Here is a 27,146-nt window from a genome sequence, read left to right on the forward strand (position 1 = left end):
TTCCTCGGGCCAGTTTAGTCAGGGGAGACAGGTTGATTGCAGTGAAGTGACTTGACCAGGGTTGCCAACAGCTTGGTTAAAGCCTCTGAGGCAGGATTCCAACGCAGGCACTTCTGATCCCAAACCCGCAGTTCTAGCTAGTCCCCGTGCTCCACAGTAGCTACATCAGACCAAGCAAAATTTGTTACCAGCAACTCTCCGGGGGGCGGCACCCACGTGTAAGTAGTGCTAAGACCCAGTAGCTGGAGCCCCACGTGCCTCACAAGCGGCTCGTTTAACACCCGGGGGGGCACGTGCACGAGATGGAGGCCGTTGATTGGGCAGCAGCGGCATCGCCCCCTCCAGGGTCTTAGGCGATTGGTCGAGGAACTTGAAAGTTGGCTGCTGGGCGCGGAGGGGAGAGCGATGGCGGCTGCCGCGGCGGTTCTCGCCTGCCTGCTCCTGAGCCGGGCGGGGGCCGATGTGGCTGGGGACGAGGCCCGCGAAGCAGCGGCCGTGCGGGGCCTGCTGTCGCGACTGCTGGGCGCGCGGGCGGCTGCCGGCTTCTCCGTGTCCGTGAATCGCTCCCTGGCGCCGGCCCCGGGCGCCGATGCGTTCCGCCTGAGCGGCGGCGGCGGCGGCGGGACCCCCGTGCAGGTGGCCGGCTCCAGCGGCGTGGCGGCCGCGGCCGGACTGCACCGCTACCTGCGCGCCTTCTGCGGCTGTCACGTGGCGTGGTCGGGCGCGCAGCTGCGCCTGCCCGACCCTCTGCCCGCAGTGCCCGCGCCGCTGACCGAGAGCACGCCCAACAGGTAACGGGGCGCGGGGAGGCGGCCGCGGGGAGATCCCCGGGCCGAGCTCACCCCGCCCTCCGTGCAGGTACCGCTATTACCAGAACGTGTGCACGCAGAGCTACTCCTTCGTGTGGTGGGGCTGGGAGCGCTGGGAGCGTGAGATCGACTGGATGGCCCTGAACGGCATCAACCTGGCGCTGGCCGCCGTCGGGCAGGAGGCCGTGTGGCGGAGGGTGGGTCCGGGCTGCCCTGAGAGCCGCTTCTGCGCTCCTCCGCAGCCTCCTCTCCCTCCTCCACCCCCCTCTGTGCGCGCTCCTCTCGCTGCCTCCCTCCTGGGGTCCTTCCTCTCTCCTCCTCGCCTCCCCCCTCTTCTTCCTCCCTCCCTTTTCCTCTCATATTTCCTCCTTCCTCTTCCTCCTCTCATTGCTTTCCTCCTCTTACTCTTCCAGTCTCCTCCCTTTCTCCTCCCTCCTTCCTCTTTTCTCTCTTCCTTTCCTTCTCTCCCTTTCTTTTTTCTCTTCTCTGTTTGGAGAAAAGCAAATTACGTCCTTCGCTGGGTCTCAGTTTATTTCTCTGTAATAGGAAAGATTGGCTCCCCTTCCATCCTGCCATTCCACGAATCTACTTCTAATTTGGCCTGATGGCTGCCTTAATTATCTAAGTTTGTTGGGAGGGGCCGAGCAAGAGGCATTCTGGAATATTTAGGAAAGTACTAGCCCGGGAGGCAGATGATTTCCCCTCCTCCCCTCCCCCCCACCCAGACTGGGACACCAGTTTTCTCCTGAGTCCAATGGGGATAATAATACCTGCCCTGTCTTACCACATGGAACTGAGGATAAAATGAAATCTGTATGAAGATAACTGCTTCACTCAAAGGAAGGCTGGTTATCAGGGTTCTCTCTCTTTTCTCCAGGTGTACTTGACCCTGGGCCTGAATGAGACAGAGATAGATGAGTACTTCACTGGCCCAGCCTTCCTGGCATGGGAGCGAATGGGCAACCTGCATAGCTGGGCTGGCCCCCTATCCTCCTCCTGGCATCGAAAGCAGTCTTCCCTGCAGGTAATGGGGCAGGAGAGGAGGCTTCCTGACTGAGAGAAGAGCTTCCTGGTGAGCCTGACCCAGCTGTCCTTCCTTTTCCCTCCCCAGTACCAGATTCTGGAGAGAATGAGATCTTTTGGGATGAAAGCAGTGCTTCCTGCATTTGCTGGACATGTCCCCAAGGCATTTACCAGGTGAGTTTACTAAGAGAGAGCAAGGCAGGCCCATAGATGGCAAAATTCAAAGATCCCATCCAGGAGAGGCGGTGATAAGCATGGTATATCTGGTGTCAGAGGATCTGGGTTTCAGTCCTGATTATCTTAATCTTTCCTGGCCCGATTTCCTCTTCCCTATGATCAGGAGCTCAGACTGGACAGCCTGTATAGACCATCCTAGTGCTCAATTCATGTTCTTACAATCTCCCATCCAGAGGACAAGACATTCCACTGCCTTTCTCTAGGAAAATTGCAGGGTGATAGAAAAAAGAGGAAACCTCCATTTGATTCTCAGATCAGACACTTGTTAGTCACCTTGGGTAAGGAACAAGTCATTTCCTCTGTCAAATGGCAGAAAAGTGAGATGTTTTGTTTCCAGCAGTAGTCATAGATCTGGAATTGGGAGGGACTTTAGAGGCCATCTCCTGTGGTGGGAAACCTTCTCTGTCCCCCAGCTGCCAGTACCCTCCCAACTAGGTGGCCTGGAATCTGCCTTGTGGGTCCATAACCGAACAGAGGTGCCTGATGCCTGTTAGGATGTAGCTCCTCATCTTATGTTTCCTCTCTTATGAGATCAGCTCTTCATCTTGTGCCTCCTCTGTTAGGATGTCAGCTCCTCACCTTGTGTTGCCTCTCTTAGAATGTCAGTTCCTCTAGGGCAAGCATGTTTCATTTGTCTGCATCTCACCATCTGTCACATAGCTTAAGCTTGAGAAGTATTTATTGCCTGATTAAACTGAAGCCTGGAGAAGTGGTGTCTTATCTGTAGTCTCAGAAGAGGAAACTGCAAAGTTGGGATTTGAACTTGATTCCCTTATTTATAAACTCAGCCCTCATTCTACTGCTCCACAGAAAGATTATTCTAAAAACCCTGTATAAATGGAGAATTAACCTTATGGGAAGAAGCAGAAAGAACCTTGTTCTGGGGGCTGCCAAATTAGGATTCTGGTTCTGACTCTGCTGCTGACAAACTGTGTGACCATGAAAAAAAGCACTTCCCTACTTTGCGTGCTTCCACTCAATCAGTCAATCAAATATTCGGGTTTTTTTCTTTTTCTTTTTCTCTTTTTTTTTTTTCTTTCTTCAATCAAATATTTCTTAAGCAGTTAAACATATACTATGTGCTGGATTGGGTAGTGTGGAGGCAAATGCAAAGAATGAGATAATCCCTTCTGGAAATTAGCTTATGATCCAAGGTGAAGACCAACAACATATAAGTCTCTTGTGGGAGATGTTATGGGCATAAGTGTCTGCAGCAGAACTTGAATCCTGACTCCAAGTCCAGCCATTTTTTCCCTCATACTCCTGAAGGAACCCCTGAAGGAAACTCCTATTACAAAAGATGCTCGTGGGACTCTGTGCCTTCCACTAAATAGCATAAAGTTCTGACTATAAATTAATGATCACAATACAATTATTTTATTGACATTGTGCCAAAAAACAATGCTCACTTTATTTGGAGGTTCTTGCATAGGGTTCTATGAAGTTGAGTTGAGGTTTTTTGATTGGTTGTTTTGTTTTAGCATTTTGATCATTGTGTTTTCATAGAATTGGTTTCCTTTGCATTTGAAGATTTTATTCTGAGGATGACTACACCAGACTGCCAAAGGAGGTCCATGTCCCTAAAAAGTTACATATAAGTCCTTGATTCTGCTGGTTAATCCCTGAAGGAGGAAACACTTTGATACAAAGAAAGAGCTCCTTTGTGGGGCCTCTGTAAGGAGATTAGAGGGGGAGGCACTCTGGTCAAATTTTCCCTCCATCAATATAATTCTGCCCCTCATCTCTCCCATCCCCTGTCTGCTCCCTCAATCTCCCTTCATCATATCTCTCCCTTCCCTTCTAGGGTGTTCCCTCAGGCCAATGTCACCCATCTGGGCATGTGGGGCCACTTCAACTGTACTTACTCCTGCTCCTACCTTTTAGGCCCTGAAGACCCCTTGTTACCTGTGGTTGGGAGCCTCTTCCTGAGGGAGCTGACTCAGGAATATGGTACTGACCACATCTATAATGCTGATACCTTCAATGAAATGGAGCCCCCTTCCTCTGAGCCAGCTTACCTGGCTGCCACCACAGCTGCAGTCTATGAGGTCATGATTGCAGGTGAGGAGAGCAAGGTGCTGAGGGAGATGGGCAAGGGGAGAGATCAGTCAGATGGGGAGGGAAGGGGGTGTCATAAAGGAAAGGAGAGGTTTGGGGAAAGTGGGAGGGGGTGTCAGGAGGCTGATGCTGAGGATAAGCTGGCTGTTAGTGACTGTGAGCCTGATTCACTGCCTGAAGGATCCTGGAGAAACCTCTTAAATCTCTCTCAGCTTCAGTTTCTTCTTCTGTAAAATGGAGATAATAGCACACACTGCCTTGTGTTACATGCTTTGCAGATCTTGAAGCCCTCCATAAATGTGAACTGCTCTCATGATCCCTGCTCAAAGCCTGGCCCCAGTGTTCACAGCTTCATTACAAAATGTTCTCCAGGAACATTTTGTAACTGTGCCCAAAGGACTATCAAATTGTGCCCTTTGATCCAGTGATGTCTCTCTTGGCCCTGTAACCCAAAAGAAATCATAAAAAAGGGAAAGGGACACACATGTGCAAAAATATTTGTGATAGCCCTTTTTGTAGTGTCAAGAAACTGGAAACTGAGTGGATGCTCATCAGATGGAGAATGGCTGAATAAATTATAGGATATGAAGATTATGGAATAGTATTGTTCCATAAGGAATGATCAGTAGGATGATTTCATTAAGGCTTGGAGAGACTTACATGAACTGATGCTAAGTTAGAATCAAGAAAACTGTACACAGCAACAAGATAATGTGATGATCAACTGTGACTGACTTGGCTCTTTTCAACAATGAAGTGATTCAAGCCATTTCCAATAGACTTATGATGGATAGAGCCATCGGCTTTCTGAAAGAGTAGTGAACGTGTATCACGACATAGTATTTTCACCCTTATTATTGTTTGCTTTTTTTCCCTTTTCCATTTTTTTTTTCCTTTTTGATCTTATTTTTCTTGTGCAGCATACAATGTGGAATATATTTACAAGAGTTGCACTTGTTTAACCTATATTGGATTAATTGCTGCTTGAGGAGAGGGGTTGGGGAAAGGGTGGGAGAAACATTTAAAACAAGGTTTTGCAAGGGTGAATTTTAAAAACTATTTGCATGTATTTTCAAAAATGAAAAGCTATTATTAAAAATAAAGAAATTTTTAAAAATGTCCTCTGGGAGGAACCACAGTCTTCTCATGTCCTAAGTACTGGAGTTGGACTAAGCAGTCCCTCTTGCTCCAATTCCCTTCCATTTTGTGTATGGGAAGGTAAATTCTGAGATCCCATGGCTGCTGAGTGCCAAGGCTCAGGCTGTAGTCTGAGTCTCCTGACTCTACTGCTTACTGTCTTAGGCCTTCTCTTGGGATTCTTTTGCCCTCCCTCCTTCCCATTCCCACAAGCCATCCCAAGAAGCTCTCACTCCCCAGCCTATGCCCATCTTCCCTTTCTTCTCTGCATTGCTTCTCACCTTGAGACGCTGCCTGAAGGAACTGCCTCAACTTTCCTCCCTGAAACTGCTCTTAGGGCCCCAGGGATCTCTTAATTGCCAGATCTGAGAGTATCTTCTCCAAACTTGTCCTTCCTGGCCCCCCTGAAATCTTTTACATTTTGATTCCTTCTCTATGTGAGCTGTTCTTTGGTTCTCCTTGATCACTCCTCAGTCTTCTTTACTGGAACTTTGTCTGAGTCACTCCCACTGACCCTGAGAGAATGTGCCCCTCGATGGAAGCTCTTTGTGGAGATGCTGGTGAAGAGCCTGGCTGAGGGCACCCCCTTCCACCAGAGCCAGTTTGAGAGTGAAGCCTTGCTGTTAGGACAGAACTTTGTACTGGGGAGGCAGAAGTTTCCCACCCAACCTCAGGGTGACACTGTTGATCTTGTCAAGAAATTTTTCCTCAAGTATTACCCAAGGTGTCAAGCAGGAGCTTTGTGACTCACCACCTCCACCTGTGCCACCTGGATTCTCCAGTAGTTCCTAAGACTCTTAAGCTCCCTCTTGGGACCCTGAATCCTATCAGTGGCTTAACTTGGGACCCTTGGGAGGAGGGGATTGGTTTATAAACCATGGGAAATTCTTGCAGATGGTCTCTCTCCCTTGCTGTGTCTGGTTCCTGGATTCAGGATCTGGACTGAGCTCTCTGAAGTGTGAGGAGGGAAGAAGAGGGCAGGTCTAGGATAGGAAGTGGATCCTGTGAATTGAGAGTATGGAGCATTCTCCATGTCATTCTCCTCTACTCCAGAAATGGAAATCAAGCCATTGTTTTCTCATTCAATCAATAAATCAATATTTCAGCATGTCTGTCTAGGTCTATTCTCAGAGGGGCCAAGCAGCAATATACATATACACACACACACACACACACACACACACACACACACACACACACTTAGAATAATCAAGTGGAGATGACTAAGTCCATCTACTCCCTCCTCTTCCCATTAGCTTTGAAAGCAACTGTATTTGGCTCTGGGCTGCTGCCCTTTGCCTCAGTTTCCCCTACTCAGCCTTCAGAGGTGGTAAGACTTCTGTGATGCTTGCCAGCAGATTAAGCTTGGGGAGAAAGGGGGGAAAGTGTGAAGAATGGGGCAGTGAAAGCTCACTGGCCTTGAGATAATGAAGTAGACACAACAAAGGAGACTGGGGGCTTCAGAAAAAGTAGGTGCCCTTGGGGCTCAAGGGCTGAGCCAGTCTGCATCCTAGTCTTTTTTGCTTCTAATTTCTTCCAACCAGTCCTTTCTCTGTCTTTCAAATCTGTCCCTTCCTGGTCTCTCTGCTCTTTCTCTATGGAAAGAAAGGTAGTTCTCATCACAGGCTGTTCCTCCGGAATTGGTCTGCATCTAGCTCTGCGACTGGCTGCTGATCCTTCAGGCAGCTTCAAAGGTGGGAAGAGGAGAGCAGGGGCTAAAGACCAGCTATGGAGGTTGGGTCCTGGGCCCTGACTTCAAGTGAGGAGAGAAGGGAAGATGTGAGGTCCTAATTCCTGGCAATCCACCCTCCTGCTCAGTGTACGCCACTCTTCGGGACCTCGGGTCTCAAGGTCCTTTGTGGGAGGAAGCAAGAGCTAGAGGCTGCCCTCCAGGCTCCTTGGAGACGCTACAGCTCGATGTGACCGACCCCAGCTCCGTGGCAGCTGCCCGAGACCATGTGACTGAGGGCCGTGTGGACATCCTGGGTGAGACTATTGAGACATTTGGGCTCCCTTCTCTCCTTTGGCAGAGGTGGGGTGGGTTTACGCTCCTAGAAGCATTTCTTACCTTCTTTCCTAGTCAGTTAGTTAGAGGCTGGAGGTGCTTGGGGATCTGAGCGAGCTTTGGAGTTTCCAGTATCTTGTCTGCTTTCAACTTTGTTCTGTCCCATCCGTAAAGACTTAGAAAAGGGTACTGAATATAGTTGTTAAATAGTGTTTTCTGCATGCATGAAAAACTGAGCTGGAACGCTTGGAAATCTGAGGATGCCAAAGAGTGGTTAAATTATTAAATTTGACCTGGGATGTTCCTTCTGCTTCTGGAGGGGAGGGGGAGCAGTAGGGTAGGGACGAAGCGTGGGCTCCTCTCTTCAGTATGTAATGCTGGTCGTGGCCTGCTCGGGCCACTGGAGGCCCACACAGTAGAGGCTGTGGGCGCCGTGCTGGACGTGAATGTGATGGGAACTATCCGAATGCTCCAAGCTTTCCTTCCCGACATGAAACGACGCCGATCTGGCCGGGTGCTTGTCACTGGGAGCGTTGGCGGGCTGATGGGTGAGTTGGGAAAAGGCAGATGTTGATTATAGGGGTACATGAGTCGAGCGTAAGCGCTGATCGGGTGTGGGGTTTGGAACATCCAGGATTTAGCTCAGTCCTCTTCTCTCCTGACTCCCAAAGGCTTGCCCTTTAACGCAGTTTACTGTGCTAGCAAGTTTGCCCTGGAGGGTCTATGCGAGAGTTTGGCTGTGCTGCTGCTGCCCTTCGGAGTCCAGTGAGTAAGCAGGATACCCTCAGGGACAGCCGGGGATCCTGCCCCACTAGAAGCTGTGCCTCTTCTTCCACATCCCCTTTCTACAAGTATATTGATCCCCTATCAGAAGCCTTGAACTGTTACAAAGCTTCCTAGCTAAGTAACAGTTTCTGGGGGTTGTTTCCTCAATGCAAAACAAAACAAAACAAAAAAAAAAGCCCCATTTTTAAAGTCCGTTCTAATACCAGCGTTCTGATTCCCGGACTTAGGTGCCTTATCATCTTCTAATTCTGGGGGTGGAGGGTGCTGGGACAAGGGAGGCCAGAGGGGGGACAAGGATGACGCCTCTGGCCCCATCCCCGTTCTTTCTGCGCGCTCAGCATTAGCCTCATAGAATGTGGCCCTGTACGCACCGCTTTCCAAGACAAGCTAGAGGGGGGTCCTGGCGGAGTACTGGGAAGCGCCGACTTGGAGACCCGGGCTCTCTTCTCCCGCTACCAGCGGCACTGTGAGCGGCTCTTCCGGGAGGCGGCACAGGACCCTGAAGACGTGGTGGAGGTGCGGTTAGCGGGGACTCCCTCTCTCCCGGGTGGGACACAGGGAAGATCTGAGGAGGCCCGGAGCTGGGGAGAAGGCGACCGGGGCTGAGGTCCTGTCTACCCTTCTATCCCAAGTTCTTTTTTTTTTTTCTTCTCACAACAGGTGTTCATTCGAGCGCTCCGCGCCCCTTGCCCTGTCCTGCGCTATTTCAGCACTGAGCGATTTCTGCCACTAGCCGGACTCCGACTTTCTGATCCTGGAGGCTCTCAATACGTAGATGCCATGCACTGCTCTGTTTTTTCCGAGCCGGAAGAGGCCAGTAGTGAATCCTGTGCCCCTGAAGGCCCTTGAGTTAGAATCACCCGTTTTTTTAAAGCAAACACATGCTCAGTAACTTGGTCTACATATAGTAATTGGTGACTTTTTTGCAAAACATAATTTTCCATAGGGAAGCAGAGATGGGCGCTGTTTTAGGGGCTGGCTTATTGTATTGGAAAAACAACTTTTGATTGGGTAACAGATTAGATCAGTTCTTACTACTTACTTTGTCAATATGTGACTTAAATTATTCTCCTCTCCCTTCCTTTCCCCCCCTCCCCCGTTTTTCCTGTGTAAAATTAATTCCTCAAACAAGCTTTTTTAAAATTTCAAACGCCTATCGTGTATAAGTCTCTGCAAATATTAGGAAATTGGATTGGTGGCATAGATCAGCAATATCAAATATTCAGCTACACTGAATTTGACTTGAACCAGATTAAAATGTAATTTGGAAATGTTTAATAAAATAATACAACAGAACATGAGTAATGTTAATATGAGATTTTCTAAGTTAATATGCAACTGAAGGGATCCTTATGAATGATTTAATGGTTCCTTTTTGAGTGTGACACTACTGGAAAAGATGATCCTTCCCAGAACTAACAGTTCTTGGTTTTAAATTACTTTAAACTTCAACTTTGGTTATTGGTCCAGTTTTCTCATCTGAAAAGTGGAGAAACCAGCTCTGCCTGTCTCACTGGCTATTATGGCAAACTGATTGAGATAAGTGGTGTAAATGAAATTTTAAAAGTGCAGAGTTCCTGAAAATATGAGCAATCATTACCAGGAAATGTGGGGACAAGCACTGACTAGAGGCAATCTGTCCTGTACTGATTCTCCCTTCTCCCATTACTCCCTGCCCAGCTGCTGGAGGAGGTCCCTTCTAATCCCCTACTACAGCTTTCTTCCCAGAAAAGCTATTGAGGCAAACTAAGGAGGGAAATTACCCTCCACAATTAACTCCAACAAGACATATCTTTCCAACTGGCTGTCTGCCTGTCTACTCTGTAGAGCAAAGTGAAAGGAAAGGTCAGGGTTTTCCCTCAACATATACCCTTTTGTTCAAGGCAGATGGCTGAATAAGGGAAGACTGGATTTTGACCCTTGAAACTACATTTGAGAGGGGCTATAGTTATTGTACACTGTCACATAAGGGACAAAAGGGAAAAGAAAGGATCACTAAAAAGAATAAGGGGCTGTGATCCTTGGCACAGGGATAGAGCTGAGGAAACAAGGTATAAAATAATGAACTCTGGTGGTGGAGGATTAAGTGTTCAAGGAATTGATTTAAGGAGGAGAGAAGGAAAGGGGAAACATGAAGAAAGTAGGAAGGTCAAGGTGAGTAGAAGATTAAGAAGCAGAGTGAAAAGAGGATATGGACAAGAGAGACAGAAAGGAGGCCTGTAATGGACTTGAGGATAGAGAAAACAGCTTGATCCTCATGGGACTGACCCTGGTTTTTTTCCTCAGGATTCTGCTACTGCTACTCCTTCAACTCCTTTTTTCTTTACTCTGCCTGGAATCCACTCAGGTACAGACTTGTTCCAATAAACCAGTCCCAAGACCATGAAATCTTATGAAAGGGTACAGACTGAAATTTATCTCTATGGGCTGGGATTTTTCAGATCCTTGACTTGGATTATGTTCCAGTAAGCAATCATTCAACAAACATCTATAAAACAATTGGTAGGCAGTTCTGAGAACAGAAAGACAAAATGGTTCCTGGCCTCGAGGAAGAAATGTACATGTACAATATGTAATATGTGCAATATTTGCATATTTACACACTTCTTCCCCAAAATGTATCCTATTTTTTTGCTAAGCTTTTATTTTTAATACTATTATTTTCAAAATACATGCAAAGATAGTGACATTCACCCTTGCAAAATCTTGTGTTCCAAAATTTCTCCCTCCCTTACACAGTAAGTAATCCAATATGTTAAACATGTGCAATTTTTCTATACATATTTCCATATTTATCATGCTGCACAAGAAAAATCAGATCAAAAAGAGGAAAAATGGGGGGGGGGAAAGGTGAAAATGTTATGTTGTGATCCACATTTAGTCCCTATAGTCCTCATTTTGGAAAAATGCATCCTCTTTTGGACACTTCCCCAAAGGGCTACTACTACCTACAGGGTTAGAGGAGACCTTGTGGATACAGGATTTTAACACTACAATTCCCAAACCGCCCCTGGTTTTTCTCCCATTGACAAAAGGCCAGGAACATATTTGCTCAAAGCAAAGACTTTCATTAAGATGGCACACAATAAGACCCACAAATCCTGAGACATACTCTCCCATAAGTACACAGAACAGCCCTGAGAAAAACGGCCCCAAACTCTAGAATACAGTGGTAGGTAGTAAGGCACACACAGGCAAAGCTCGGAACTCTTGATACTGAAGGGCTTCAGAGTTTATCCCGGAGGACTCAGAAATCTTACTCCAGTATGGCAGTAACCAACGAGGGGAGGGGGTGGCAATTGCTTAAAGAGGCTTATAGGTCTTCAGTCTCTGCTGAGCAATTTCTGTGTCTATAGCAAGCTCTTTGTGGCCAAAGGTCTCACTCCTTGAAGGTGTTTCCTCCCTCCAGTGCCTGCTTCACTTTATATTTATCCGGGGGACCTCTCTACTTCCCAAGAGTGTCTTGATTCTTTCAAAGCTGCTCTACCAAGACGTGGTGGATTGTGTTGTCTCCTGGTTGAGTTATCAATAGGTATATATTCTAAGTTGTATTTACTCCAGTGGCCTAACTTCAGGGAGAAGCTATTTAAAGACTCTATGGCAGTGGACCTCAAACTTTTTAAGTAAAGGGCCAGTTCACTATCCCTCAGACTGTTGGAGGGCCAATCACTGTCTGGGGCCCCTCAGCCCAGGGCCGGAAGTGTGCGTTGCTAACCGTTTAGGTTCACGTCACTTCCGGTCTGATTTTGCCATGACCCAGCGGCCCCATCTAGCCCGCAGGCCGTAGTTTGAGGACCTCTGCTTTATGGCTCTATTAATGAATCGTTTAAGGATAATTTTCAACTCCACCAGTGGTTGATCAATGACTGATCTTTTGGTTTCAATAAGATCTGTCTCCCTCCAGTGGAGGAAAACAAAAGTATTCCCATGTGCTCGTACTTAAACGCTTGCGCCTCAATTTCCTCAGGTGCAAAATGTCGGATATTACAAGATGGCCTCAGGAGTCCTCTCCATCTCTACACCTAGGCTTCTGAGTCTCACTTCTCTCAGAGATTCTTTTACCTTGGGGTAAAATGACCGTCGAAATTAGCCGCCAAAATGGCCTCCAGTCCTGACAAAACCCCGGACTCCACTCGCCTCCGCCCCTGGATGCCTTAATTTCCCACGTGATAGCCCCGCCCTCTCCCATATCTCGCGAGATCTGGCTCTCGGGGTCCGGGATAGCCAGGATTTCTCCGAGCCCAGAACCTCGAGCTGCCTGATCCAGGACAGGAGCACTTCCGGGTGGAACCCGGGAAGCGGCAGGAGCTGCAGCGACATCGGGAGAGGGAGCGGCCCGAGTCTGGGAGCTCCGTGAGTACCGGGGAATTAAACCCGGGCCCAGAACCACTAACAAACTCGACCCGTCACTGCCAGCAGGCGGCTCCGCCCCTTGGATACAAACTCCGCCCCTTGGAGATAGCTAGCCTTCCCCAAGTTTCTCTCTCCTCCTGGAAAACTAGGGAAGACGAGGGTCCTCACTCTCGGATTCCCTGCGCCGCGGTTCGGCCCCACTCTCTCCTTTTCCAATTAAAAATCAGGTCGCGCATGCGCGAATGATCCACCAGGGGTCAGTATTCTAGGTCGCTGGTAGTCGAAATTTACGCATGCGCGCAAGCAATCCTAATGAGTTGTGTGGTGGGGGAGGTCTTGTCAAGGTTCTTCCACAGAACCATGCATTTGCGCGGCCATTCACATGACTGCTAGTGCTGTGTGCCCCCAACCCTGTGCCTCTCATGTGTGCCCTCCCACAGGTGCCATCTAGCGGAACCGTCGGTGACTTGGCAGTGTCAGCATGTCTGCCTTCCGATCTGGCCTTTTGGTGCTAACCTCCCCGCTGGCAGCCCTGACCCCGCGCCTGGCACCCATTCTGACCTCCGCAGCCCGGCTGGTGGAGAAGACGCTGTACGTGCACCTGCAGCCTGGCCTCAGCCTGGGTGGGCCGGCCCAGCCTCACTCCAGCCACGTGCAGGCCACCGTGGAGATCATCAACCTCATCACTGGGCTCTATGCTGGGGCCGATGCCTATAGGCACCTGGACATCCGAGTGCTGCTGACCAACATCCGTACAAAGAACCCAACCCCTCCACCTTCCCTTGGCTCTGTGCAGAACCTAGCCCACCCCCCGGAAGTGGTGTTGACAGACTTCCAGACCCTTGATGGGGGCCAGTACAACCCAGTCAAGCAACAGCTAGAGAGATATGCCACCAGCTGTTACAGCTGCTGCCCCCAGCTGGTCTCTGTGTTGCTCTATCCAGACTATGATCCAGGAGATTCTTCTACAGACCCATCAGTACCCTATTCCTCTGCTCTGTGGTCAGCCTCCCCTGTGCCTAAAGCTCCCAAACACCCCTTACAGGGCTATAACCATGTGGCAGTAGGGGGAACGTTTGACCATCTGCACAATGCTCATAAGTTGTTGCTTACGGTGGCCTGCCTCTTAGCCCAAAAGAGGCTTGTGGTTGGAGTAGCAGACAAAGACTTGTTGGAAAGTGAGTAGATGAGTCTGGGGGGTTGACTTGGGGTGGGAGGGTTGGCAGAGCAGGGTAAGATAGATGTTCAAGTTCAGTAGTCGTGGAAGTGACCTTTGGACATATGCACTTTATTCTTGCTTCCTTTGGATCTGAAGTGTGGGTAGTAACTACGTTAAGCGGAGCCTCAAAGGCTATTATCTGTGTCTTTCAGACTCCTCCAGGCTTCTCTATCATGATCTCCCTTTTCTAGTTGGCAGATATCCTAGTCATTATAGCCTCTTCCATTAGTAACCATTGCTCCTTCTCTCAATCAGCCCCAACAAAACAGACATTTGGTAGCCATCATTTTTCACAATCATAGTCATCTTCTTTTTGTTTTTAGTTTTCTTCAGACCCCACCATCCATTTTCTCTCACTTCTTCCCTTAGATAAAGTGCTCCGGGAATTACTCCAACCATATACAGATAGGGTGAAACATCTGAGTGAGTTCCTGGTGGACATGAAGCCATCCTTGATCTTTGACATAGTCCCCCTCCTAGATCCCTACGGTCCAGCCGGCACTGATCCTTCCTTGGAGTGCTTGGTGGTTAGCGAGGAGACTTATCGTGGGGGGTTGGCTGTCAACTGTCGACGCCTTGAGAATGTAACTCCCTTGGGGAAAATGGGCAGAGGGAGTGGTTGGGGATAGGAAGGGTGGGTGTATATGTGTTAAGAATGGGTTCTCCAAAGATGGGAGGAGTGATACTTTAGAGAGATACTGGGAATGAAACAGAAAAGCTTGCAGCTTGTGTGCCAGTTCCTGGGTTGGCTATGGTTGGGTCCTTAATTTCACCCTCTGAGTGGTTTGTATGGGTTAAAAATGAGTCCTGGGTTTCAAGGCAGAGCCCTGTTAACTTTCTCCATTTTAAAACATCACCCTTTGTTACCTCTACATTTTGCCACAGGGTCTGGAAGAGGTGGCTTTGTATCAGATTTTGTTGCTGAAGAACCCAGACCACAGTGAGAATGAAGAAGACAAAGTTAGCTCCTCCAGCTTCCGTCAGCGATTGCTGGGAACCCTCCTTCAACCCCCAAATGTAAATACCTTCCAGGTCCAGGGGATAAAAATTCTAGCCGCCCCTGAGATGGGGAGTACCAGCCCTTAGTGGGAAAATACCTTTCATTACTCTGATATGGGCAACCTATATGCACACATAGGGGCCCAAATGGTTGTCTTGATTTCAATCTTCTAATCCCCCATAGATGGCCACTCCATCCTTGGCTTTTTCTCCTTTTGGCAGAAGAGACCAGACCTCCCCTCCAATATCTATGTTGTGGGACTGACAGGGTCGAGTGGCTCTGGCAAGACTTCAGTGGCCATGTTACTGCAAGACCTGGGGGCAAAGGTCATTGATAGCGACCAGCTGGGACACCGGGCCTATGCACCTGATGGCCCTGCCTACCAAACTGTGATAGAGGCCTTTGGAACTGGTATGTCTTGTAGTGAAAAGTGAAATTGTAGGGGGCATGGGGAAGGAAGGGAACCAAGAATACAGAAACATAATACTTCTCTTGCTGAGATTCTTATTTTTGGCATCTTAGATATTATCCAAGAAGATGGAACCATCAACAGAAAGATTTTAAGCAGTCAAGTGTTTGGGAACAAGGTGAGTATCTCTATCTCTAAATCTTTAAAGAGGTCTGTGGCCCACACCCATTCTCCTATTTCCCCCGGACCATGCAGCCTTATCTCAAAGCCCCTTTTTTCCTAAGTTTCTATTTTTTATTGGTAAGGAAGTCTTTTAGTTATCTTCTTGTAGCTCTCTCCTCCCCCTCCCCCCATCTCCACTTCCGTGCTTTGTTGGTGCAAACCTAAGAGCAGTTGGTTTGTTCTGTCACTAGAAAAAGCTAAAGAACCTCACCGACATTATATGGCCAGTCATTGCCAAGATGTGTCAAGAGGAGATCAAAAAAGCTGCAGCTGAGGGTGAGTGTGAAGGACAAGAGTTTCAGAGGACTGATAGGAAAGTTCTTCCCTTGTCCCCTTCCCCTCCCTTCCCCTCCATTCCAGGGCCAGGGCATCCTGCCTAGCTGCCAGGCAAACACATCCCAGGGAATCTCTGATCCAGGGCAAGTGGCTGGGATGAGAGATCAGTAGAATGACTGGGGTCCACCTGCAGGGAAGACCATATTCGTGATTGATGCGGCCTTGCTACTGGAAGCCGGCTGGAACAACATGGTCCACGAGGTGTGGACAGTCATTGTCCCAGAGACAGAGGTAACTGGCCCCTCCTATTTGACCATTCCCCTACCTCAGCCCCCACTCTGGGCTTCTGAATGGTTAATGCATTATGTTCTTGGGACTCCTCCGAAGTATCCTCATTGACTATGTGGGTGTCTTCCAGGCAATACGGCGCATCATGCAGCGTGATAGTCTGACCGAAGCCGCAGCCCAGGCCCGCCTGCGAAACCAGATGACTAATCAGCAGCGGGTGGACCAGAGCCATGTGGTGTTGAGCACACTTTGGGAGCCCCATATCACCCGAAGACAGGTAAGGGGGTTGAATAAGAACAAGAGGGAGGAAGGAGGAGTCCTACTCAACCCTAAAATCTTTTCCTACAATTTTCTTCCGAAGGTGGAAAAAGCCTGGGCTCTGCTGCTGGAGCGCATCAAAAGCCAGTAATCGACTGGTGGACGCTTCTCTTTCTGATCCTTGATTACGATGATTGATGTCTATGGTGTGGGAAAGCCCTTGGGGCAGGTCCCGCCCTCCGCGGGGCTGGGCCCAGACCCACGCAGTGCTGAGCTGCTCCGGCGGCGCGGCGGCGGGGCTCCTTGGAGGCCAGGTTGGAGGCTCGGGCCGCAGGTCGAACCCCGGTACCCTCTGCCGGCCTAGAGGAAGGGCACAGCACCCCACTGTCCTCCCTGCTTGGTGTGTCTGGAACCCCACGGCTGGCTGGGACCAGGGATGAGGGCACGGAACTAATTAAAGCCGAATTTTCCTGTAAGACTCTGGCTTTCTGTGCTCCTTGCTTCTTGGGACGGTGGCTGAGTGAGCCATTCTTAGGGGCCCCAGACTAAATTGTGGCTGGCCCCGCTGCTGGCACCCTACGACCGTAATCAGGCCTGCATTCTGGCCATAGTAATCAGGCCCGGCTAAACGTCTGTGGCATTGTGGGAATTGTAGTCACTGAGCGGTCGAAAGAGAACGTTTCCTCCTTTACGTTACGTAAAGCAAACGCATGAACAAACGTGTCTTGTAGAAATCCCAGACTCCGCCTCCCCCCCCTTTTTTTTTTGAGGATTACTCGAATCTCAGAAAATGTTAATTTAGGGGAGAGAGTGCATAAATAGAGGTAGAGATTGCTGTTATTGCTCCATACTGGAATTTAAATTCTGGCCTAACACCCTTTTAAAAATCTATTCCATTTCGCCCTTCTCTGCGCAGGCGCAGCGCGCCTTCATCTCATGCCTTGGGGTTGGTGAACTATGGACCATGTGGGCTTGGGTCCCGCCCATGGGGGGGGGGGTGCCCTGCACGCGGCGCTTCCGGTTCGTTTGGTCTGACAATGACGGAGCGGGGCGCCTCTCCGGAGGACCCCTGGGTCAAGGCAAGCCCCGTGGGCGCGCACGCCGACAAGGGGAGGGCGGGTCGGGCACGTGCACGCAGGGGAAACGGGAGAGCGGGGGTTTCCCCCACTTCCCCTCAGTTCTCCCTGCCTTGCCCCCAGGGGCTCGGGGCTGGGGACTGCGGAGACAGCCCCGGCCCCCCGCGTGCCCAAGTGGGGAGCCGAGAGAGCGGACCGTGTGTGAGTGTCTGCGGCACGGGGGGGCGGGGGGCAGGGCCGGGGGCTGCGCCCGCAGCCGGTTCTGGAAGGGTCGGAACCTGAGCGATCTCCCTACCCCCGCAGGTGGAGTATGCGTATAGTGACAACAGCCTGGACCCCGGTGAGTGGCCCAAGTCTGGGTGATGCGGCCTCCGCCCCCGTCCCCGCCTCCTAAAGGTGTTGGGATGGGGGGGTAGTGTCCGCCTATGAGTGGAGAGGATGGGGGCAGGGTGTACTCTGGTGTCCAGTCTGGGAGGGAAATAATGGGACTCCTTTCCTACAGCCTAAGTAGGAGCCCTAAGGGTTTGGAGGGTCCTGAGTGACTAGCCTAGAACTGTTTGGGGAGAAGGAAAGAATGATCCGGGAGTCCTGGAGGCCAACGGGTTCCAGCTAGTGGCTGGTATGAGGAGTAATTTTTTCTTGGGTGCCTCTCTTCCAGGGCTCTTTGTAGAAAGTAACCGAAAGGGGAGTGTAGTGTCCAGAGCCAATAGTATTGGCTCCACCAGTGCTTCCTCCGTCCCCAATACCGGTAAGCAGCGATCGGCATTTCCTCCTCATTCCCGGCATCTTGGGCTCGACTGCAGGTTGGCAAACATATGAAGCCTATGGTCTCCAGTATTAGGGTTACCTCATACTGGAAGTCCCGAATTTTTCCTTCCAAAGTTAGGGTTCTCTTTTGTATTACCTAAATGATCAAACTTTGCCACTTTGTGACCTATCAGATGATGAAGACAGTGATTACCAACAAGAGCCCTACAAGGAGTCCTACAAGGACAGGAGGCGAAGAGCCCACACACAGGCAGAACAAAAGCGCAGAGATGCCATTAAGGTAAGCAGGAATCCTAGCCCTAGCCTCCTCCAGGCCTGAGGTGGGGTGTTTGGCAGGTGTCAAGCCAGTGGCAGTGCCATGCTCTGCACCTCTCCTATATAGCTTCTTGGCCTTCACCACCTCTTCATGAAGTGGTCAGATGATTCCCAATGTGGGGCCAAGGCTCCTGCTGGGCTGTTTCCTGCGACAGCCTCCCTTTACTGTCTTTGTGTATACTGACGGAAGGCGTTAGTATAACTTAGGTACCATCTTCTTTCTCCCCCCAGAGAGGCTACGATGACCTTCAGGCCATTGTCCCCACCTGTCAGCAACAGGATTTCTCCATTGGCTCCCAGAAGCTCAGCAAAGCCATTGTTCTTCAGAAGAGTATGGGAGAGAGGGAATGGGGGGTGGGCAGGAGTAAGGTACCCAGGAATCTAAGGCAGGAAGAGGGTAAGACGGTGTGGTGTTTTTAATTGAGCCATTCTTAATGCTTAGACCATTATCTTTTCCAGCCATTGATTATATCCAATTCTTGCATAAAGAGAAGAAGAAACAGGAAGAGGAAGTATCCACTCTGCGAAAAGATGTCATGGCCCTGAAAATCATGAAAGTGTAAGTAAATGGAGGAAAGATAAGGCTCAGATGAAGAAAGGATTGGGAAGAGCAGCAGAGCCATTAGGACCAGGTATTCTGGTCTTCATTTTAGTGTTTAAGCAAATGAGTTATTCAGGCAGCTAAGCAATGTAATGTATAGAGCCTTGGGCCTAGAATCAGGAAAATCCAAGTTGAAATTTAGCCTCTAAATATTTTCACACACACACAAAGGTGTTTAATACTAGTTTGAGTCACTGCAGAGAAAGAACAAGAGCAGGGATAATCATAACTGCTTTCTGCAATTGGGCTTAATAGCTAGTTGAAAGTGGATGTGCCTAGCCAATCCTCTAAGCTATTGTAACATCCTTATTTTCTCATGATCAACTGATATCAGTACATTCCTAGCTCTACTTTTAAAGACTGGCAAGAGGCTCTGAAAGGGGAAGGGAGGGCAGGAAGATATTAACATACATCATCATGTTTTTTCTTGATTTCAGAAACTATGAGCAGATTGTGAAGGCACACCAGGATAATCCTCATGAAGGGGAGGACCAGGTCTCTGACCAGGTCAAGTTCAATGTGTTCCAGGGCATTATGGACTCTTTGTTCCAGTCCTTCAATGCCTCCATTTCTGTGGCCAGTTTCCAGGAGTTGTCAGCTTGTGTCTTCAGCTGGATTGAGGAGCACTGTAAGCCCCAGGTGTGCTGAAACCTTTGTAGGGTGGGGTGGAAGCCCTTTGGTTGACAGCAATACCCACTCAGCTGAAGACCCTTCAGGCAGTCTAGTCACTCATAGTAAGGCAAAGGTTGATGGTGACTTTTTCTTTCATGAGATCTGTGATGGTCTCAGTTTAGGAAATTTCTTTAGCAATCTAGATTGGCGCCTGCTTTGGCACTTTAGTCATGGTTGGGGCTAGTGAAAGGCTAAGTTCCCTGCCCAGCAGGTGGTATTAAATCCAGTCTCCTTTCTTTTATGCTTTCATTTTTTTTTTTTTTTTTTTAAACTCCTTGTAATCTAACCTGGGTTTTGGTTGCAGTTTATAAATTACTCAGTAAATATTAATCACCTTCATGTCAAGCACTACACTAATCCCTTTTTTCCCCTTTTAGAAAATATCCCACTCTATTGCCTTTGGGCCCCATACTCCTTTTCTAAGAAAGGCTTACTATTACTTTTGGGTATAGAGAAGATAGTTGAGGTGTGACCTTGGCCTAGACTCATCCCCCTTTTCTCTTTTCCTATCCCTAGACCCTCCAGGAGATTGTTACTGGGGTGCTTCATCAATTGAAAAACCAGCTCTACTGACTGCTTGCCTTTCAGACAACACTATTGAAATATAGAACCAGGAGGTTTGTTCTGGTTCTGACATCTCAAACATTTGCTTTGTTTGTTGGATTTTGGACAGCTTCTGATTAATTTATAATTTATTTTGTCAATATTAAACAAACCCATTTCATCTGTGGAAGTTCTAGGGGCCATTGAACTTGTCCCCCTAAAAATCACTTCTGGCATTTTCCTTCATAAGCTTCCAATTTAAACTGAAATCAGGTATTTATTTGGAAGCTACTAACTATAGCCGCCACTGTGATATGTCTTATAGGAGTGATAGTGAGATTGTGTAGAGTGATAGTATTCTGCCAGCAATCTGGTAAAGGCAGAAAAAATATTTACGTAACCATGAAGTATCACAGGTACTTATCCCCATTGGTGCTGCCATGTCGTGTCCATGGCACAGATAAAATTTTTAGCATGTTATATAGGGATTTTATCCCTAGAGAGTCTGCCACAGTAATCAGAAACTTTGGCAGATTTCTTAACTTTTATTTCAATGTGATCTTTACTTCAATGTAAATCTCACAATTTTACTAATTTTATTATTTTTTTTTGGTCAGTCAAGTCTTGTGGTACCTCATGCTCATTTGCCATCTCTTCACATGAAGAGCTCATTGGGGATAGATGTTGATTCTTCTGTCCCATTTCTTACTTGCTGCCACAATTTCTATCAGGAATGAACCAGGAGTTAGTGGAGAAACTTCTATCTCAAATATATAGAAGCCTACTTCCTTTTTTTTTTTTTTTTTTTTTTTTTTTTTTCAGGCTTACAAAAGGAAGACTTTACCATCTAATGGAAATTAAATATTTTTATATCAAATTGTGATTGCAATAAAATTTACTAAATGCTTAAGCCAAAATTCATTCTGATTTTTTATCAAGTCATATCCACTAAACTGATTTAATATAATGCATAACCACTTGCCTCCTTAGTACTAATTAGTCTAGTTACTTTCCTCTAAATTAGACTCTAGTCACAAAGGGCACCTGAAGTGTCAAAATAACCCCAATACAACCAGTTTAGGAAGTTTCTTCTGACTTCATTATTCAGAAAGAGGTTCCTCAGGAGTCTGGAAGGACAACATTGTAATCTTCATCTGTCTCAATTCCAACTTCTTCCTATAGAGCAAGGCAAGGAGAAAATTCAGCTACCTTCATATTAGGTTCCTGGCCTAGAAACAAAGGGCAAGGAGGTTGGGAGGTAATACTTACAAAAAACTGCTTCTTACTCTTGGGGTAACCCTCAAGAATTGCATCAAACAGTTCAGTTGCCTAACAAGAAAAAGAGAGGTAGCTCTTAAGATATTGAGTGCTCTTTTCCACCCCCTCCCTCCCATCTTCAAAAAGCCTTTCCAGGCCAATGTGCTGACACTTACCATCCTCTTCCGTTTCTTCCACTCTCTATGATACTTCTGCCTCTCTTGATACACCTAGGCACAAACCCAAAAGATTCTTCTAACTCCTTAGGAATTCCCCACTTACCTTAGGTTTAGCCAAGCTGCTAATAATCATTCCAAAGAGTGATTCCCCTCCTCCATCCCCTTTACCTTTTCTTTTTCTTCTGGAGTCACATGGTTGGTAGTTGTTTTGATTTTACTTAACCTCTCTGTATAACTGGCACATTCTTTTTTTAACTCCTCAATCTCTTTACACATCTCTGGTGTAGTCAGGGAGCTGGTCAGTTCTTTCAGTTCTACAAGAAAGTCAGACCGACTCCAATAATTATTTTTGAGAGCCCTGTATTCCCCATTAACCTGGGAGCTCAAGATAAGGGAAATAGAAAGAAAAGGAGAATTTGGAGTCATGAACATAACTGGTCACTAAAAGTATCCTAGAAAAAATAAGAATACAGAGGAAAGGCTGTGTTTTTCTTTTCTTTTCTATTATAGCTTTTTATTGACAGAACATATGCATGGGTAATTTTTCAACAGTGACCCTTGCCAAAACTTATGTTTCGACTTTTCCCCTCCCTAGATGGCAGGTAATCCCATCCATGTTAAACATATTAAAGTATATGTTAAATACAATATATGTATACATATTGTCTTGTTACACAAGAAAAATCAGATTTAGAAAGAAGGTAAAAATAACCTGGGAAGAAAAACAAAAATGCAAGCAAACAACAGAAAGAGTGTTGTGGTTCACACTCATTTCAAAGGCTATGTTTTTCAACAATTCTAAAATCTATCTCATGTTTTTTAAGCTGGCTCACCGACTTAAAAGTTCTAAATGCCTGTATGTAATAATAGTAGGGACACCAAGAAAAATTAAACACTGCTTAAAGAACTTGACTTTTTGGAGGGAGAGAGAGAGAGAGAGAATTTTTTACACATAATTAAACCAAGATAATTCCTAGTAGTTCTTTCTTCCTTGCATTATCACAGACCTGGCACCTGAGCAGTTTTGAAGACCGATATTTGGAAAAGAGGAGAAGAAGATGCATTCCAGGCTAGTGGGAGAATGAATGTTTTAGAATGTTTAGAGAACATCCAGATTATATAAAAAGGAGCATAATGAGCTAGTGCTAGAAAGTCAGGTTGGAGCCAGATTGTGGAAAGCCTTTAATACCAGCTTAATTTTTTGTAAAAATGAAGGGTTTTTGAACCAGAGACTGGCTTTTCTATTCTTGGATTATTCTGGCAGATGTATGGAAGATGAATGAGAGGGAAGACTGAAGTCTCCATTAAGAGCTGCAGTATAAGCAGCAGGTGATATGAAAGTGTCCTTGTGAGGAGAAAAAGATGCAAGAATTGTTATGGAGGTAGAATTAATTTGGCAACTGAGAGCATGAGATATTAAAAAAAAGAAATTAAAGATGACTAAAAGTTACAAACTTGTATGACTGGAAAGATGACAGTGGCCTTAATAAAAGTAGGGAAGTTAGAACAACAAGAGAAAAATGAAATGTTCTCATTTTTGGATATGTTCAGCTTAAGATTCAAATTAAGGCTGGATATACACTTGTGAGGTACCTACATATTTACCTAATAGTTCCATGAAAGCTAATGGAATAGATCATTGAAAGGTAGAATTAAGAAGATGCAGGACAGCCCTTTGAGGGATAGTTATGTTTAAGGATTAAGGAAATAAATGACAAACTTGGAAAGGAGACTAAAAAGGACTAGTAAGATAATATAGGAAAGGAACTTGGAGAAAGTGTTACAGAAACCAGGAAAAGACTATTTGGGAAGAAGGGACAGTTAACATGGAAAGCTTCAAAGAAAACAATGAAAATGAGGACTGTTGAATTTATCAACTAAAAGATTACTGGGAACTGTGGAAAGAACAGTTTCAGGAAAAAAATGGGTAAAAGGAGTCGAGAAGGAAATGGGCATTGAGAATTTCAAGCAGTAAATTTGGCAGTAAAAAGGAAAACAGATAAAGGATAACAATTTAGAGGTGGCTGGCTATTAAATGACAGCATTTTAAGGATAAGTTAAGACCTGGAAAAATTCACAGCAGGGAAGGAATTAGTATGATAGAAGAGATAGAATTAATTACCAAAAGAAGGTGCTAGAGAAGGAGAACAAATAATTGACTAGTGTTGATTAAGTTTTGTGGCAAGCACTGTGCTAAACACTAAGGATGCAAGGAAAAAAAAAAGAAAAGGTACTGTCTTCTTGAAAACAGCCATTATACTATAATGGGCAAGATAACATAAAGCAGTGAAAACAAGAATGTAATCTTAGAAGCAAGTCAATAGTAGATAGTCCACACCAAAGTCTCCTCTAAGGAGGCTGAATTAAATCAAGCTTTAATACAGGCCATCTCTTTTTCCTCAGAGGCTAAAGATAAAGTTGGATAAGAAAGGTAAAGAGCTCAAGAGAGGCTTCAGTGTTCTCAGCAAAATAGTGAGAGTAGGGCTCACTTCAGAGAGGTAAAGAGAGAGGCTTAGGAGATTGGGAAAAAGGTGTGGACGAATCCTTGAAAAGAGTGAGAGAAAGTCAATCTGGGAAAAATAAGACTTATGTAGCAGGGAGGGCTCACTTGATACTAGAAAAAAATCTTTAGTGGTGGAATGTTGTCTGACCAAGGGTTAAAGGTCTGCAGGTATGAACAGTAGTAGGAGAAAAAGGCAAGGTATTAAAGAGCCAGTTCATGGCCACAAGGATCTGGACAGCATGATGGAGATGAAGTTGCTGACTAATAATATCATAGGGAGGGTCGAGAAATAACAAAAAGAAGCAATCAAAAGGACAATTACTAGGCCAACATGTTAAAAGGCACCACTGGAAAGGTCAAAAATCTATGTCTTTTGGAGAAAGAAAAGTTTCTATGGGGACCAGCGATAGGAAAAGGTAGGAAGACAGGAACTACAGATAGATGTAAGTATGGATAAGCATATAAACATTTGAGATAAGATAAATGAAAGCCTGGAAAAAGGAGCAAAGAAACAGTTTGACCTCAACCAATAGCAACTCTGAATCAAATTGGTGTAGTAGATAGTTTTCCAGTCATAGCATGGGGAAAGAAACCAGTTCATTGAGACTGATGGTTCCTTTCTGTTGCATTTATGCCATTTTCAGGTCAAACATATGTATTTGAACCAAATCACCGAGAATTTTACTACTAAGTTTTGCGTTAGCTTTATTTTCTGCAGCCACCTGGACACTTACCAGCTTCCAAGTGACGGCAGCTCTGTTGGACACTTTGGACTTTGGAAGTGAGTGACAGAATTTCATCGTCAAGGCCTTTGAGGTCTGTGTCACTAAGAGTATCAAATTCATTCTGCCAGAGACAAGGAAACAAGAAAGGGACCAAACTTCAGCAATGCTCACAGCAGAGAACTCACTATTTAAGGATATGTATAATCCCCAGTAATTCTACTTTACCCCCAAATTTTAGTCCTGTCTTCAAGAGCAGTGCTTTCAAAAGCAAGTAAAAACAAGGACTATCACATCTGTAGATCTTTGCAGGCCCCATATTGTCTTAGAAAACCACACATTAACATATTCTATATTTTTATTTATTTTGTTAAACATTCCTAATTACATTTTAATCAGATTCAGGCATCTTTCCTGTGTCATCTCTGCTCTAGAGAAAAGGACTCTTAGAAATATAGGTAGAATTAAATTATAAAGAGAATAGTGACTAACAAAGGTCTCTAAAGCTCATTTAATTCAGCAAGTATTTTATGAACACCTAATTGCTGATAGCACTAAATGGATGATACACCCAGCACCCTTAGTAAATGTTTGTTGGAAAGTAAACAATTATATATTGCTATTTATAAGTTTAAATTATAAATAACAAACTGTTAACATGTATTAAAGCATTTACTCTCTGCCAGATGCTTTACTTAATCCTCATAACAAACCTAGGAGGTATCATTATCATCATCCCCATCCCCAAATGTAAAAATATTGGGAAAATTAAGGCAGGCAGATGTTAAATGACTTCATCAGCATCCACTGTGCAGAACCATAATATAGTACATACAGTCACAAATATTGTCAGGATGAGCAACAGAGTCTTTGCTGTGACGAAAAACAATGATCCTAGACAATTCTAAAAGACGCCAGAAGAAATGTTAGGCAGCTGGAGAGAAGCTGATGCACTCCGAGTGCAGACTGAAGTATACCTATACTTTTTTACTTTATTTTCCTGGGTTTGGTTTTGTTGTGGGGGTGGGGTTTTTTTTGGGGGGGTATGGTTTATTTTGCGACATAAATGATATGGAGATGTTTTTCATGACTTCATATGTATAATCGATATCGGATTACTACTAAGGAGAGGGGCAAGGAGGGAGAGAATTTAGAATTCAACATTTTTTAAATGAATGCTAAGTTTTACACACAAGTGGGGTAATATTAGCAAAGCTCCAGCTAGAGTCTTCTGGGGGCAGTAAAGGACAGAGGCAGGGGAACCAACTCAGAGTTCCGAGGGCAGACGGGAGGTCTGGGAGGGCGGGCCTTGGTCAGCTCTGCAGTAGAGAATCGCCTCTACACCAGCAGCTCGGACGTAGCTTTTGCCGAAGCCAGTGAAGGGCCGGAGGCCGGATAGCACGGAGCCCTGGGGGCCGGGGCGGCTCCTCTCACCTGATCCGCAAAGTAGATTTTCTGCTTGCCGTACACCTTTTCCTTGACTTTGCCCTGCTGCGCCAGCTGCTCCAGGGCCTTTACCACCGCCTGGCGGAGAGAAGCGAAGGGTTGGGAGGATCCGGGGATCCGGGAGACCCGCCTCGCGCGGGGAGGGGTGTGGGTGGGAAGGACACCCTGGCCCTAGCCGTCTCATCCCAGGGCCGGCTGTTTCGGACCCACTGACACGTCAGACCCCGGCCGTGTTTCGGGGGGTCGAAGCCCCCGAGGGTGGGGCGCCCTCGGCCGCTCGGGGGGGCGTCTCACCGCCTTGCCAAGCCCGTGATCCCGCTGCAGGTTCCCGAACACGTCCTGGGCACTGTAGGGTCGGTTCTGCTCCCGAAGGTAATTCAGGACAAGCCCGGGGGCTGTGGGGAAGGGACCGTGGTCACTGGCGCAACCAGAGCCAGCCGGCCTCCAACAGTCCCTAGGCTCCCGACCGGACACTCACCTACGGCCGGATCCGCGCGGCCTTTACTCATCCCGCCACCAGTCAAACAGCCGGAAGCCAGCGCCAGCTGGTGACTCCCTCCTTCCGGGAGCTGGCCCGGAGAGACTGAGCGCGGTGGTTGGCCCACGTGACTGAAAGGCCGTCCCAGAGGACGGGTTTAGGCGCAGAGTCCCCCCCCACAAGGCGTGGCGCACGTTTCTCCCCCCTCCCAAATTGTGGGTGTAGGAGGGGGCGAAGGATGGAGCGTTTGCTTCCTTCCCGGACGATCCGCCGGACAGACACGACGCAACTCCTCCGCCTTCAGAGAGGAGCCTCCTGTCAGTCTATTTATTGCACACACACATAATAGCCGCCCCCAAAACCCTTCTTGCGCGGGGCTGTGGCTTGCAGTGGCAGAGGCCCGCCCCCAAGGGGCGCTTTGTCCTGTACCTATAGGGACGGGGTGAGACTGGAGAAGCCAGGACGGTGATCCTGGAGAACGGAGGCGGCTCGTTTCCTGTCGGCCT

The 27,146-nt window shown here is 47.2% G+C and overlaps 5 protein-coding genes across 7 annotated transcripts; 4 read left to right on the forward strand and 1 right to left on the reverse strand.

Annotated features, from left to right (window-relative positions):
- The first annotated feature begins 339 nt into the window (after positions 1 to 339).
- On the forward strand, positions 340 to 4,581 carry LOC141539203 (alpha-N-acetylglucosaminidase-like). The gene is made up of 6 exons (XM_074261594.1): positions 340 to 791; positions 859 to 1,006; positions 1,687 to 1,833; positions 1,921 to 2,006; positions 3,874 to 4,130; positions 4,406 to 4,581. The coding sequence occupies exons 1-6, from the start codon at positions 406 to 408 to the stop codon at positions 4,441 to 4,443; spliced, it is 1,062 nt and encodes a 353-aa protein (XP_074117695.1). The 5' UTR covers positions 340 to 405; the 3' UTR covers positions 4,444 to 4,581.
- A 2,169-nt stretch (positions 4,582 to 6,750) lies between these two features.
- Positions 6,751 to 9,351, forward strand: HSD17B1 (hydroxysteroid 17-beta dehydrogenase 1). The gene is made up of 6 exons (XM_074261595.1): positions 6,751 to 6,958; positions 7,083 to 7,250; positions 7,638 to 7,817; positions 7,941 to 8,034; positions 8,394 to 8,571; positions 8,716 to 9,351. The coding sequence occupies exons 1-6, from the start codon at positions 6,862 to 6,864 to the stop codon at positions 8,902 to 8,904; spliced, it is 906 nt and encodes a 301-aa protein (XP_074117696.1). The 5' UTR covers positions 6,751 to 6,861; the 3' UTR covers positions 8,905 to 9,351.
- A 2,434-nt stretch (positions 9,352 to 11,785) lies between these two features.
- COASY (Coenzyme A synthase) lies at positions 11,786 to 16,556 on the forward strand. 2 transcript variants are annotated; one of them, XM_074261596.1, is made up of 10 exons: positions 11,786 to 12,408; positions 12,849 to 13,586; positions 13,997 to 14,211; positions 14,513 to 14,644; positions 14,849 to 15,038; positions 15,150 to 15,214; positions 15,450 to 15,534; positions 15,728 to 15,825; positions 15,953 to 16,099; positions 16,184 to 16,556. In XM_074261596.1, the coding sequence occupies exons 2-10, from the start codon at positions 12,890 to 12,892 to the stop codon at positions 16,229 to 16,231; spliced, it is 1,677 nt and encodes a 558-aa protein (XP_074117697.1). In that variant the 5' UTR covers positions 11,786 to 12,408; positions 12,849 to 12,889; the 3' UTR covers positions 16,232 to 16,556. The 2 variants fall into 2 exon arrangements, with proteins under 2 accessions (XP_074117697.1, XP_074117698.1); XM_074261597.1 differs by having other exon boundaries at positions 11,787 to 12,408; positions 13,997 to 14,154.
- Positions 16,557 to 17,053: 497 nt separating this feature from the next.
- MLX (MAX dimerization protein MLX) lies at positions 17,054 to 20,972 on the forward strand. Of its 2 annotated transcripts, none has more exons than XM_074261603.1 (8): positions 17,054 to 17,159; positions 17,460 to 17,496; positions 17,815 to 17,904; positions 18,098 to 18,204; positions 18,471 to 18,570; positions 18,699 to 18,798; positions 19,278 to 19,479; positions 20,029 to 20,972. In XM_074261603.1, exons 1-8 carry the CDS (start codon positions 17,118 to 17,120, stop codon positions 20,083 to 20,085), a joined length of 735 nt encoding a protein of 244 aa, XP_074117704.1. In that variant the 5' UTR covers positions 17,054 to 17,117; the 3' UTR covers positions 20,086 to 20,972. The 2 variants fall into 2 exon arrangements, with proteins under 2 accessions (XP_074117704.1, XP_074117703.1); XM_074261602.1 differs by having other exon boundaries at positions 17,088 to 17,357.
- On the reverse strand, positions 20,650 to 26,798 carry PSMC3IP (PSMC3 interacting protein). The gene is made up of 8 exons (XM_074261604.1): positions 26,641 to 26,798; positions 26,457 to 26,557; positions 26,151 to 26,240; positions 24,729 to 24,840; positions 21,660 to 21,805; positions 21,489 to 21,542; positions 21,325 to 21,384; positions 20,650 to 21,231 (listed from the first exon to the last, which is right to left on the reverse strand). Exons 1-8 carry the CDS (start codon positions 26,669 to 26,671, stop codon positions 21,175 to 21,177), a joined length of 651 nt encoding a protein of 216 aa, XP_074117705.1. The 5' UTR covers positions 26,672 to 26,798; the 3' UTR covers positions 20,650 to 21,174.
- Between the last annotated feature and the right edge of the window lie 348 nt (positions 26,799 to 27,146).

The sequence above is a fragment of the Sminthopsis crassicaudata genome, chromosome 4 (genome assembly GCF_048593235.1).
Source record: "Sminthopsis crassicaudata isolate SCR6 chromosome 4, ASM4859323v1, whole genome shotgun sequence".
NCBI lineage: Eukaryota > Metazoa > Chordata > Mammalia > Dasyuromorphia > Dasyuridae > Sminthopsis > Sminthopsis crassicaudata.